General features: G+C 40.2%; 1 protein-coding gene across 5 annotated transcripts in view; it reads left to right on the top strand.

Moving 5' to 3' along the window:
- The window catches only part of APBA2 (amyloid beta precursor protein binding family A member 2), a 368,344-nt gene that overhangs the window by 311,541 nt on the left and 42,333 nt on the right, over positions 1–14,470 (top strand). For all 5 annotated transcript variants that reach the window (XM_078151178.1, XM_078151177.1, XM_020968667.2 and 2 more), the window contains 2 exons: positions 8,568–8,747; positions 13,253–13,465. In XM_078151178.1, coding sequence (XP_078007304.1) covers positions 8,568–8,747; positions 13,253–13,465 — 393 coding nt within the window. The remainder of the gene's footprint in view (positions 1–8,567; positions 8,748–13,252; positions 13,466–14,470) is intronic.

The following is a 14,470-nucleotide window of genomic DNA, read 5'->3' as shown; positions in this document are numbered from 1 at the left end:
AGGGAATGCCATGGTTTCTATCTCCATTATTCAATGGATACTCCTTTCTTGAAGGTCATCATTAACCTCTTAATTGAGAAATCCAATGGCCATATTTTTCATCCTTGATCATTCTACAGCATTTGATGCTGTGGATCACCCCTTTCCTTTTGTGTATTCTCTCCTTCCTTGGCTTTCATGACATTCTCCTATCCTGGTTTTCTTTCCATGAAACTGATCTCACCATTTGTTTTCTTTACCGGCTTCTCTTTCTCTTTATCCAGTAATTGTGAATGTTCCCCAAGCTTCTGTCCTTGGTCCTTTCTGTAATCTTTACTTTTTCTACACCCCTGGGAACTCTTTTTTCTCTTTATTTCAACCATTGCCTCTGTTATTCATTTCCTGTATTTTCCGTCTTCAACATTTTCCCTCCAAAGTCATGTATTTATTATACAGATATCTTGCACATATATACTATGTGTACATATCCATATACTCATACGTGTGTATGTATATACACAAACATACATATGCATGCCCACGTATACACACGAATTCTAAAGCTGCTTGGGGTAGGAACTGCCTTCACTTTTTCTTTGTATCCCTTGTACTTAGTATAGTCCCTGGCACATGATAAATACTTAATAAGTGACTTATTGATTAATTGATATGATTGACATTTTGTGCAAAATGTCAATTTGCACAAACTTGTGCAAGTTTCACTACTTTATCTCTAAGTGGGTACAGGGTATTTATACTTTCTTGCCTCAAGCTCAACATATCTAAAGCCAAACTCATTATCTCTTCCCTACAAAGACATCCCTCCCCTAAAAGATCCTTTTCCATCTTCCTGGGTGTCTTTATCAGGGCTAACACTATTCTCTAAGTCACTCAGTCTTAAACCCTTGGGGTCATATGTGACCCTTTATTCTCCTTCCCCTGTACCAGTTTTGAACCCTTGGGGTCATATTTGAGCTTTTATGGTCCTTCCCTTATATCTAGTTAATCACAATCATATCCACTGAATTTTTTTCCCTCTTAAGGGCTTCTATTGCTACCACCTTACTCTAGACCCACATCTCTTCACGGTTGACTTATTTCAAGTTGACCTTTCAAGAACCAAGCTTTCATTATCTAAAATATTTTATATGATAGTGTGAGTATTCTTCCAAAAATACCACTTTCATTATGATACTTTTCTATTCAGAAACCTTCACTGGCTTCCTGTTTCCTGATTCATAAGGTCTAAACTCCTTTATTGGTTTTCAAAGATTATTATAATTAGGACCAACCTCCTCTTTGTTGACCCAGGACTTCTTTGCTCAATTATTACTATTTTGCCTTTTCCCATTCTCCCCCATATTCCTTCCCATATTTCTGAGTCTGAATATAGGAGAAGATAAAAGGGCTAGAGGAATGTTTCTCTGTTCTCTAAAAGAAACAAGGAGAAAGCAATGTTCCTTGAAAGAATGAGAGAAATTTAAAATGAACACAAAGAGGAAAAGTAATCTATAGATGCAGAGGGGGATCTAAACCTATATCAGGAAGTTGGAAGAAGAAAGACCAGAATGTAGGGAAGGACAAGAATAGCCAGTGAACCCTGAGTGAATTATCTAAAAGGTTCAAACTTTCCAGTCCAATAGAGAGTTGAAGGTTAGTCTTCATGAATTCTGGGTAGTGATGATGAAGATCTGTGGGTTCTGCCAGGGAAAAGGTCCTTTTTGTAGCGGAGGGTAAACAGTTAGTTTCACCAAATATATGTAGGGCAGAGGTGGGGAACCTGCAGCCCTCGAGGCCATGTTAGCATGTCAAACATGTCAAGTTTGGATTCAGTCAAAAGGCCATGCTTGAGGTCCTAGAGGGCCACACGTGGCCTTAAGGCCCCAGGTTCCCCACTCCGGGTGGGGTTTCAGAATTGAAGGTAGGAATTTTTGTTCGCAGGGCAAGTACTACAAATGCAGGGCAAAGTCCCTGGACAGTAGCTGAAGGCTGCTGGGAAGGAGAGGTCACTGTGTATGGGACTAGAGGTAGAAATGGAATAAAACTGGGTGGGAAAGTAACTCACTTCATCCCTTATCTGGTAGCATCCTCTTTTAATTATTTAATGTTTTACTTAATTAACTAATTATTATTCTTGCTAACTAGGTGATAAACTTTAGTGTTTATATGCTACTGAAGAATTGTATGTACTGTGAGCAATCTCTAAATTCAGTGCCCTCTAAATTCAGCCCTAGTCACTGCTCCATAAGATTTAAAGCGATAAGCCCTGTAAATCAAATTTTATCTAACCCAAGAGAGGCAGTGTGGTACAGTGGAATGAGTCCTGATAGTTACTATGTAACCTTGGTAAATTATTTAATTTCTCTGAGCCTTATAAAATTCCCCACCTATGATATAAGGGACCATACTAAATTATCCCTAAGGTTCCTTTCAGATCTTAATCTGTGATCTTATGATACCTCATTTTATAGATGAACAAAAATAAGGTCCAAATAGGTTTAAGTGACTTTCTTAAAGTTACATAGGTCATAAGTAAGTGAAAGACTTAGGATTTGAACCTAGGTATTCTGACTCCAAATTCAGAATTCTTTCTACTATACCAAGCAGCCTGGTTATGAAAAATAGTTATCCATCAGGCCCCTATGACTTCTTAGATCTGCTTCATTTTCCTGGATGGAAGAAATAATGCCCTGAAGCAATTGATGGTCATTTCGGCAAGTCTCCAATTTGAAACAAATTTTAGAATCCTGATACTGTCAACTGCCAATTATCCATGCTAACTGAGGCAATCAGATAATCCCAAACAATTTATATTTTGATTTGAAATGCATTAGATATGTGATTTTTTTGGGGGAGGATGGTGAATTCACTTGGGGTCATGCTAAAATTAATTTGCATTCCCCCAGCATACGAAGATTGATAACAAGAGGAGAGGCTGGAAGCATGGTATTTAACAGTAAGAAACCAGTTTGATAATGAAAATTTGCAGCAAATAATTGAGACTTGACTATCATTCATTTGAAATACCCTTTTTTAAACAATGTATTTATCAAATAATCACTACTGGCAGTTTATTTTAAATCTGTCCTAATTTTAGATTTTTTTAGATTTGTTTTTCAGATTCAGACAAATTTAGATTTGTCCCATTTTAGATCCTAAGTAACTTCTTGCTCTCAGGCTTCCTATGTGCCACCATAATAGGGCTAGCCCTATTCCCAGGTAGAGAAGGCCCATAGGTACATTTTAAGAGATATCAGGTTTTTTACTTGTTGAGTCATTTTTCAGTCATGTCTTACTATTTATGACCCAATTTGAGGTTTTCTTGGCTAGGATACTGGAGTGGTTTGCCATTTCCTTTTCCAGTTCTTTTTACAGATGAGGAAACTGAAGCAAGCAGGATTAAGTGACTTTCCCAGAGTCATACAGCTAGTTAGTTTGAGGTAAGATTTGAACTCAGAAAAATGGGTCTTCTTGACTCCTCGCCTGGCACTCTCCACTGCATCACCTCACCTGAAATTTCTATTTTGGCGTCAAGAAACTTTATATGAAGAAATACTATTGTAAAATGTCAGTATCATTAGTGAAAGAAGAAAAGAGAATGCTGTGTTCGATTATTGATCCTCATGAATGCATCCAAACCCTGGAAAAGGGGACTAAGAAGGAGCGCAACCTAAGGCTTTTGTGAAGGGTCTGGAATCAGGGGATGAAGGACAGGCACAATCCCATGGGTCCCTAAAGAATATATTGAGGTTGGAGTTGGTTGTGGTGATGCGGATGTTCTGGACTTCATGATGGCAAGAGAGAGGGTCAATGCTAAAAAACAAACTTCTTCAACCTTGATTTTTGCCCAGGTCAACTCAGATAACCTTTTTTAGCCCACATCCTGTTCGCCATGCTCGTCTCTATGCCTCTGTTTACTGGTACTATAGTGCCACCTTGTGGCCATAAAAGTCAACATGTGCTATATGTGAAGTATTCGAAGCTGCCCTTTCCAGAAAAGTGGATCAAGTGCCACATGATAGTGTGCTTTTGTCTGAGGGTCTCAGATCTTGTCCTCATCCTAATTAATATGCCCCCAAACTCCATTATAGACCAGGAACAGTAGTAAAGGCCTATTTATTAACCCCAGAAGTTTGGAGTTTGTGATCACTTCAGACACAAGTGGGTATGATTCTCATTAATTTAAAAGAAATGGAAATAATTCCCTTCCTCTATTTTGGGGCTTTATTTATAAAAGCAGAGATATCATCTAAAGTGAGTAGCTTTTTCAAATAAAAGACTTAGGAATTTAAGGATGTTTCTAGTGCAGTGCCATCAACCTGTGGCATGTAAAAGGACATCATTCTGGATGTGTTTTGTGAGTTGTGAGATTTCTATTAATTTTCTTCATTTTATTTATTCAATAGTCATTTGTATCTTAGTTCTTCAGGCTGTAAAAGAGCCTTAACTCCATTGGTGTGGGCACTAGCTCGGCTGACATAGATTGTAGCACCTTCTATACTTAAATACAATTTCATGAATTGTGGCTATTAACAACAACAACAAAAATCATCACCTGGTGACCAGCCCAGCAGTGAATTTCTCTTATTTGAGGTAGGCTGCTCCTCTGATGACAGGCATTCCAACTGAAAGACTTGCCAATGTGATAGGACCTGGCAGAACTTGTGGTCTGCTGGCTCAGCCTTCAGTAAGTCTCAGTGTCACTTCTATAGCATGGTTAAAGTATTAGTGTAGGAGTTTAATAGCGGTATCATAAGCTGGATCATAAAATTTTAGAGCACAAAGGAACCTTGGGAATCAAAAGAGTGAAGAATTTTAACACTGAAGGACCTCTGAGAGATTATCTGGTTTTACCTTTTCACTTTATAGGTAAGGAAACTGACTCTTAGAGAGGTAAAGTCAAATAAATAGAGAGTTGGAGAGCAGGATCTAGAACCTAGACCTAGAACCTAGATCTTCTGACTCTCTGCCCAGCATATTTTCTCCACAGTACCATAAATGTAGCCAAGACTTTCCTTTTGTAGATGAGAGCATGAAAAAACATGCAGAGAGTCATAAAACTAGTATATGCAAATACGAAAAGCATCTTTGATTTTGGTATCGTGGGAATAGATTGTAACTTAACAGATAAATCCTAGTGAGTAGCCTAAGCCAAATTAGAGGTTAAGTGACTTGTCTAGGGATATACCTAGTATATATGAGAGGCAGGATTCAAGCCCAGCACTCTATTATACCATGCTACCTCTGTCAATAATGCTAATTATCAATAATAAATAACATAGTTGGCATGATAATAATTAATATTACTGCTATTACTATTATTATTAGCTAGTCTTCTTGTGATTTCCCGGGTGTAAGGAGCTCTGGATAATGAACCTCTTCTCCCAGCAAAGATCTGCAGCCATTCTGCAGCTTAAGCTCTTAGATAGCTGTTTGGGACATTGAGAGGGTAAGTGCTATTCTCTGGACAGTGATAGAATTCAGAGGTCATCTCTCTATCCACTATGCTTCAAATTTCTTTTCTTCTAAAGCAAGCATAGTACTTTCAATCAATCAATCAACAGGCTTTATTAAACATTTATGTGCCAGGCATTGGAAAATAGGTAAATTAACTTTTTTCTTTTAAAATATTCTGTGACTGTCCCTGTCATACTCTTCCTGAGCCTTTCACTTCATTATTACAAACCACCAAGGTTTTGTTTTCATCTTATCCTGGTCTGGGAGTTTCTCGAATCTTGTCTGATGAATGATAGAAGTAGCAAGGAATACACAAGAGTAATGTCATTGATTTTTAAACGTGCTCTTTTCCATTGACAATGTGGCAGGTATCAGATATGCTTAAAATATAGCCATGTCTAAAGAAAATAGGTCCCAGAAGACAAATGGATTGATTGACTATGTTGCATCAATGCCATGGTAGGGGACACCCAGCCGCTGGGCCTATATAGAGCAGAGGAGAGATTGCCCTGGCCAGGAGCAGGCTGTGTTGTGACATTGATGAACATGCAGGTCTCGTAGGCTATGGTGAAAGCCAGCTTATGAGATTCCCTTTATTGCTGGCAGAGAAGATTGGAGTGGATAGGCAGGCCCAGCAGGGAGAAGTCCTCGTGTCATCACCTTCAGCAAAATGAAACCCAGACTGAGGGACGTGAGAAGAAAAAAGAACTGCAGAGGGGAATTGGAAAGCATCTGGGGCAAATCTTCTGATTCTGCTTTGTGATCATAGATAAAGACCTGCTGCCTCAGCTGAGGGTTGGGAGACTTGGGACTCCCTTAGTGAGGAGGGAGCTATGTTTCTTAGGAGGCAGCACCTTGAGGGTTCAGGATAGTGATTTAATGCTGGAAAGCCAAAGGTTGTTTTCATTTGGCAAGTGCATCCGTACTGGAATCTTATTACCCTGGATGTTTCATTTCTTAAGTGGCTGGAAGGAAAAGGATAACAATGCCAGTTCGCATTTATGAAGTGCTTTCCTCCGAACCTTGGGAGGCAGGTAATGCAAATAATGTTATCCTCGTTTTTATTGAGGGCATGGAGAAAATTCATGGCTTGCAAATGTCAGAACTGGGATTCAAACTCAGGGCTTTGGACTCTAAGGCCAGTGTCCTTGTACTGTACTGCATTGCTGTCCAAGGTCCGGGTGTTAGAAAACCATTACCTTACTCACATAGCTGGTAAGTCTCATGCAGATCTCTAGGTGGAATGCTAGACTTGTTCTCCTAAGTGGTTTTCTGACTTTTAGGCTTCTACACTTCAAAGATGCTGAAGGCTTTCCTGGCACATAGACTAGAGACCATTTAAAGGTTCCAGGAATCAACTGCACAAGTCAATGCAATTACATAAATATTTATTAAGCATTTACTATGTGCCAAGCACTGTGCTAGGTAATGGGGTGACAAAGGCAGAAATGAAACAGTACCTGCCCTCAAGGAACTTAAGTTGGTTCTAATGGTCACAAAGATGGTGGAATGTTAGTAGACAAGTTTGGGCGAAAAAAGATCTGAGGGTTTTCATGGGTTGCAAATTCAGAATGTATTGCCATCATTAAAGACAAATGATATTAGGCTCTATTTAAAAAGGCACAGTATCTGTAATGAGGGAGGTAGGAGTCTGATGACATCAACTCTGTTTGCCTCAGTTTCACCATCTGTAAAATGAGCTGGAGAAGGAAATAGCAAACCACTCCAGTCTCTTTGCCAAGAAAACCCCTAACGGGGTCATGAAGAGTCGGTCGCAATTGAACGACAACAATAACAATAGTATTTTTAAAAACATTTCCCAATTACATTTTAATCTGGTTGGGGCCACATTTAGGAGGCAGAATGTAGCCAGAGGGCCCTTAGTTAGACACCTCTGTTATAAACGGTATATATCAGTTTAGGTACTGGTTGGACTAACTGACCTTTGAGGCCCCATCTGGTGATGTTGCTGACACATCCTTATGTGGTTATCTGAATTTAGGAGTTGCAAGTAGGGATCTGTAGAGATCATTAAGGTCAATTCCATGATGCATTAAAAAGATTTAGGTGATCTGTTTTATCCGTTTCTTCTCTTTATCATTTCTGTCAGTGCTGAGAACAATATAGCTTTTAGAAAATGCCTTTCTGGATAAGTCACCCAGGGAGTAAACATCAGAGGCAGGGTTTGATCCCATGTTTTCTGACTCTAGAACCAGCAATTTGAATGAAAGGGCTTTTGAATTACTATTGAACTCTTCCCTTAAAGGTCCTTGTAAACCTGGTGGGGTTGTCCTCTTCTCTATAACACTCTTGCACCTCAGCACTTGAAGCTTGTAGGGTATGAGTGTCTTCTTATCTCTAAACAATCCCCAGTTCTTCCTGGATACTTAGAAAGGAAATCTAACCTGAGAGGAATGGCCAGTGTACCTGTCATCTGGAGGTACCTTTGGAGACTATTGGCTGGGCTGGCCATGGACATAAACAGCTAGGCAATATGACTTAGGGAGGCCAGAAGGCACCTCTACCCACAATCGTCTCCCCTATCCAGCTGCCACAATTCTGCAATTCCATCATTAGATTCCCCGCCACCCCTCCCGCACTTTGGGTTAAGTTTTACTTAATGAATCTACTTTTAAAACTGTAGATATTTACTTGGCAAGAAATTAAATCCATCATACTGGAATGAGAATTCATCTGTTGTATTACCTTCCTCTACTTAACAGTAAGGTTCTGGTTGAAGCATAAAGCCCCAAGTGCTGGGGTAAGAGGTAAAGGAGGCAGAAAGATGTGTGTGTTGCAAGTGGGTATGGGAAGGAGGGAGAAGAGGCCCACGAAAGACATCCAACCAACCTCACAATATGGCCTGAAGCTTTTCCTGGCTATGAGTATTGATTGAAATTCAATCATTGCCAGATGGAGGATGGAGTTCCTTTCTTATTTTTGGCTCTAAAGGGCAGGTTTCCAAGCAATTGACCCCTTGAAACCCTGTGTATTCACTTTGCAAGCTCTGCTATTGGGAATAATTCTCAGGAGCCTGTGGCTGTGCTGCTTGCTGCCTTTCCTGGTGGTTGGAGCCAGAGGGGCTATGTGCAGAACAGAGCTCTCAGTTATGTATTTTTCTTTTTTGACAGGCACAGCTGATTGCTCAGTCCATTGGCCAGGCATTCAGTGTGGCCTACCAAGAATTTCTACGGGCCAATGGCATTAACCCCGAAGACCTAAGTCAGAAAGAATATAGTGACATTATCAATACTCAAGAAATGTATAATGACGACCTTATACATTTCTCTAATTCAGAAAATTGCAAAGAGGTAAGCTTATTGCTTCAATTTTCCAGAAAAGAATTCTTAAAGTATATTTGTCTACTAACTTATGCATTCCTGCTCAGCTGCTTATCATAATTGAACAACGGTGGAGACAGAATGAAGGCATTTTTATGGGAAAATGCTTCCCTTATATCTAGGCTTATCAGGGATTCCTGAAGTTGTTGGTTAAAGCCTTTGTACATCCGTCATAAAAATAATGGCTTTTACATTTGATTGAAGTGGGGAACAAAGCCTGCATCTTACACGTCCTTGTAGTGTTGCCTACTTGTATGTTGTAATGAGGTGTTGATATAACAAAGGAGATTGTAATCAGTTTTAATGACCTTGAAAATTTACATTTTAATGTTTTTTATTGTCACTGATTGGTACTCAGCAGTTTGGAAAAACAGAGCTGACATTTCAGAAAAGCTTCCTTCCATCTTTTGAAATGAAATGTTTACAGAGTGTTTTTGGAACGCTCAGATGCTTTTTCATTCCAAAGCTATGAACTGATTTTGGTCAAGTGTGAGGAGATGTCCATAGGAGGCTTTTTGCAAAACTCTGAGGATGGAGGCATTCAGTGGACCTGGTCCATTAGCAGAATGAGAGAAGAAGAGGAAGAGGAGGAGGAAGCTACCCTTGTGCCAGCCTCCTTTGGAAGCCAGCTTGCTCAGGCTATGACAAGGAACTCTTCTGTAGACGCTAGATATGCGTGGGCACTAGCTCCCCTGTGGGTCTGAGGGGCCAGCAGCAATGGATATCCAGGGCACTGAGTGCCTGGTACATATTGTTGCCACTGTAGAACCAATTAACCTTTACACTCCCCAATCGATTTCTTTGATAAGCTCATGACCTTTCTGGAACTGGAGTCTGTAGTTTGGCTGTGAAAAGAAGTGTCCGTGTATCACAAAATGTGGGCCATACTACTCATAGTTGTTGAGTCCATTGAGGCTCAGTGATCAGCAGGGTCTGCCCGTCCCAGATGGTAAGGCAGCACCGTGCTGTACCTTCTTCACTGTCAGAGGTGAAACTTCAGCCCCAGCTGGCTACTCATGCTATTGTTTAAGGTAAGTAAAAGGGATGTGATTGGTTTTCTTACTTCAGGCAGAGCTTGTATTGGTTGCTAGGGAGGGAGATTTAACATTGTGGTAAGTATTCTCTTTATCCAGATCTGTGGTAAAAGTCTGCATTTAGGAGTAAGGCAGTCTTGTCTGTACTTAAGGGAGAGTGGGTACAATGTTGCCCATGGCAAGAACCTCCATTTGATAATTTAACTCAGCCAATGTTTATTAAGCTAGTGGCCAGTGATGGAGAGATGAAAAAAAAAAGAAAAAGATGCGATCCTTTCCCACAAGAAGTTTCCAGCCTACTTGTTCAGTCAGTCAGTCATGTTTGACTCTTCATGACCCCATTTGGGGTTTTCTTGTCAAGGATACTGTAGTAGTTTGCCATTTTCTTCTCCAGCTTGTTTTACAGATGAGGCAAACAGGTTAAGTGACTTCCCGAGGGTCAGACAGCTAGTAAGTGGCTGAGGCCAGCTTTGAACTCAGGAAGATAAGGCTCCCTGACTGCAGACCTGGCCCCCTATCCACTGTATCACCCTGCTGTCCTTTACAGCTTACTAGATCCTTTCTATTCTTTCTGGTTGAGGTCTTCTGGGACATTAATTCAGAGAAGACTTGCTTACTCCAGTGAGTGTACATTGAATGGGAGTAGAGCTAACCCTTTTCTTGGAAAATGTGGAAGGTTCAAAATAGTATTCTGATGATGTCTTCTGAGCTTTCAAGATTCACTCTCAAAATATGATGTGTATGTAGGACGGAGGAGGAAAAGAGGTTGGGCTTATAGTGACTTCAAGTCCCATTTAGCTTCAGAATTGACCTGGGCTAACAACTAATCAACAAGAATTTATTACCATATGTGGAATATAGAAATAATATAAAATATTCTTACCTTTTAGGAGCTTTCAGTCTAACTGGAGATTTCAGATACATACACATGAAATGACATTTAATTATTTGTGTAGGATGTCTCCAAACCACAGGGTGGTGCTATGAGTCTGGAGGACTTTAAAACCTTTGGAGAAGATTGAGAGACTCATTGTAAAGAGAATGGTATTGATTCACTTAGTTACTCTGAATCCTGTATGTGTCTTTTGTATTTCCTATGCAGAAGACTAAAGGCTATCCTATACCTAATGTATGTGTTTATTACCCTGAGTGCTTATGTGGGATCTAGGGATCCTTTTACCTCCATTGGTATGGATGTAGACATGAATTATAGTCTGAGTTTTTCCATACACAACTCTGAGTAGGGAAAGTATGAGTCAGGGAACAATTGGGGAGCACCCTAACACTGAACCCCATCAGTGTAAGTCCACACCTTGGAATGCTAGGCTATGCATTGCTTGTAAAGGAGATTATAATTACTATGGGTGCTAAATTGTGTGATACAGATATTAATTCCTGTAAGAGTGAAAAGAAGAGGGAGATCAGAGATCTAACTGGTTCTTAACTACAGTCTTTCCTCCAATCTGTTCTATACATCCAAGTCAGATTAATCTTCCTAAAACACCATATTGTATATATCCTTTTTCTGGTAAGGACAAAAAACAAAAACAAAAATGAAAACAGTATCTTATTCAAGCCTAATCTTTACTACCCAGCATTACTTTGAATGCTGGGTAGTAAAGATTAGGCTTGAAGTAGTAAGTCTAACTTATTACTTCTAACTTCTAAACTTCTACTTCTATTTCCAAACAGTCTAACTACAGCTCACCTCTCTATAATTATTTTGTACTATTTCTCTATGTATCACCATACGTCACTCATTTATTCATCATCTCTTAAACACACTTTTGTTCCCATTGTTTCCTCTGCCCATAAATCATACCTTTTCCCATCCTCCTTCCTTCTGTTAATTAATCAGCAAACATTAATAACGTCCCTACTATTTGGCAGTCAAATTTGAGTGCCACTTCCTCCGTGAAGCCTTCACTATACTCTATAGACCACAAAGATCTCCTTCGTCTCCGATCTCCATTAGCTCTTAATGTCTGTATTACTCATATACTATCTGGCCATGCTAGTTATTATTATTTTTTAAATTTGTGGTCTCATATCCCTAAGTAGACTATAATCTGGTTTCAAGGTAGGGACTGTGTCCTATGCATTTTTTCCCTCCTAGCACTTACCTTTTACAAGAGCATGATTTCCACTCAATAAACACTTACTTATTGATTGATTGAATGAATGAAGAGTAGGCTCAAGCTGAGAAGACTCACTGTAGGAGAACACATTTGAAAAACACCTGCGGGGTGGATAAAATCTTTATACACAGAGGGGAAAATGGGAGTGTATGCTAACTGAGGGATGCAGGATGAACAGAGACGTAGCGGTCAGGTGAGCATGACATGTCATGGAGCAGGGGCAGTATCGAAGATGTGTTTTGAGATTCAGTGGAAGCTAAAGTTAGAGTAGGACCTTGAATGCCAGGGCAAAAGAATTTAGCTTTGATGTCGTAGGAGCTGTAGAATTACTGAATATCTCTGAGTAGAGGACAAACAGGATAAAGGCTATGTCTAAAGACATTTGGTCCAATGGAGGTATATAGGCTGGATTGAAAAGGAGAGCCTGGAGGTAGGGAGACCATGCACGAAAATACCACAATAGTTTAGGTGAGAGGTGATGAGGTGGTTGTAGTAAAAGTAGGAAGGAAGGAGTGGGTATGAGCAGTATTTGAAAGGAAAAATTGATAGGACTTTGTTCCTAACTAAATATGAAGAAGACAAAAAGGAACGGAGCTTTCCATTTCCCCTTCCTTCCTGCGCTGACACGGACAGCATCAGGGAGGTCACTTTGTCACTCATAGTCTGTGTTGTATGTACCTGCTTATCGGTTTCTTAGCGGAAAGGCCCAGGAATTGAATGAAAAGGAACACTTAATGAAAACTGGTCATTTATAATCCCCCCTAGAGTTGGAACTTCTGTAGCCTTAACTGATAATTCAAATCAGACCATCACATGTAAAACAAGGATAATATCCATTGAGCAGAGCTGTGAGGAAAATGCTTTGTTAACCTTCAAGTGTTATGTAAGTGTGTTATTATTATTGTTATTATCATCATAATAAGCATTGGAAGTGCTGCAGTGTAACTAATTCCAAAGGCACTAGTTGCATATTCCCAAATTCTTGGTATTATCTAGCATATGGAACTATATATGTGATAGGGATCGAGTTTTATTACAGAGGGAGAAAGATGATTGCTAGATATTATAATAAGAAATCCTCTTGTGGCCAAATCTGGAACTCAAGGGCAGAGCTCTAACTAAGGTTAATATGGCTTCACATTATGGCATTAAGCCAGCCAAGTCCCTTGGGATTCAAGTGGAGAGAGTGGGCATTTATCCAGTTCTCAAAACTGGGGGTCATGTTTAGGGCTTGTTTACTGATGTGCCAAGTGGTTGCAGGATTACAGCCAGTTACATTAATGTCTATTTTATTTTGTTGCAGCTCCATATAGAAAAACAAAAGGGAGAAATCCTTGGTGTGGTGATTGTGGAATCAGGCTGGGGTTCCATCCTCCCCACAGTGATTCTGGCTAACATGATGAATGGAGGTCCAGCAGCTCGATCTGGGAAGCTGAGCATTGGAGACCAGATAATGTCAATCAATGGCACCAGCCTAGTGGGTCTTCCTCTTGCAACATGCCAGGGAATCATCAAGGTACTTCTAATCTCCTCTTTCTTCTCTCTCTTTCTTCTCTCTCTCTCTCTCTCTCTCTCTCTCTCTCTCTCTCTCTCTCTCTCTCTCTCTCTCTCTCTCTCTCTCTCTCTCTCTCTCTCTCCATTCCCATCAACTTTTGGGGACTTAACATTGATCCTTACTCTTTCTGTGAGGGTTTTGGGAGTGGGGAGAAGTAAAAGTCTGGTTTTGCTTCACTGAGAGCCAGGTCAGCATCCCTCCAATGCAGTGCATGGCTCGGGAAGAAGAGATACTCTCCATTTATCCATGTATAACATTGGCTTTCTGAAGTCCCAGGCCTCTGCTATTCCTAGTGACCCCTCACAGTGGGGCTCACAGAATATTCAGTGTTTATAGTGTGGACAGGAAGATTTCATAGAAGCTTAGAGTTGTAAGAGGCCTCAGAGTTTGGGTAATACCCTCTAAAACATACCTAACAAGTGGCATCCAGCTATTGCTTGAAGACCTCCAGGGAGAGGCAGGCCGGTTTGGCTAGTCAGCTGAGGACAGTGTAATACCCCAGTGTCTCTCTTTCCAGGCAAGAACTCCATGTGACAGTTGTCTGCGAGGCATGAATGTTTACCCGTAAGATAGTAGGGGTGGGATGCTGGTGTTAAGTTAGGCTTTTGATGAAACAAAAGGATCCCACTTTTTCCAAGGCATCCTAAGGCTGCTCTGAGTGTTGTTAAGAAGTTGTTTGGGTTTTTTTTTTTCCATAACAAGCCTACATTGGACTCTTTGAAACTTTTACTGATTACTATTAGAAAAATAAAGAGTATCGCTACAAATAGGAAGATGACTGCCAGTGTGCCACATTTTAAATGATAGATGTGTTTCTGAAGAGTTATGATAAGGTCATTGAAAGTCAAAGCTAGAAAGATCAATAGAGATGACATTTGGTTTACTTGATGGTCACATGTGCCAGGAATTGAACCCATGTCTTCTGAATTCCAGGGGAGGACGCCTCCCACTATGCCATACTGCCTA

The sequence above is a fragment of the Phascolarctos cinereus genome, unplaced genomic scaffold (assembly GCF_003287225.1).
Source record: "Phascolarctos cinereus isolate Bilbo 61053 unplaced genomic scaffold, phaCin_HiC Scaffold_3;HRSCAF=262, whole genome shotgun sequence".
Taxonomy (NCBI): domain Eukaryota; kingdom Metazoa; phylum Chordata; class Mammalia; order Diprotodontia; family Phascolarctidae; genus Phascolarctos; species Phascolarctos cinereus.
The sequence above is the reverse complement of the archived record's forward strand: the minus strand, read 5'-3'. Positions and strand labels throughout refer to the sequence as shown.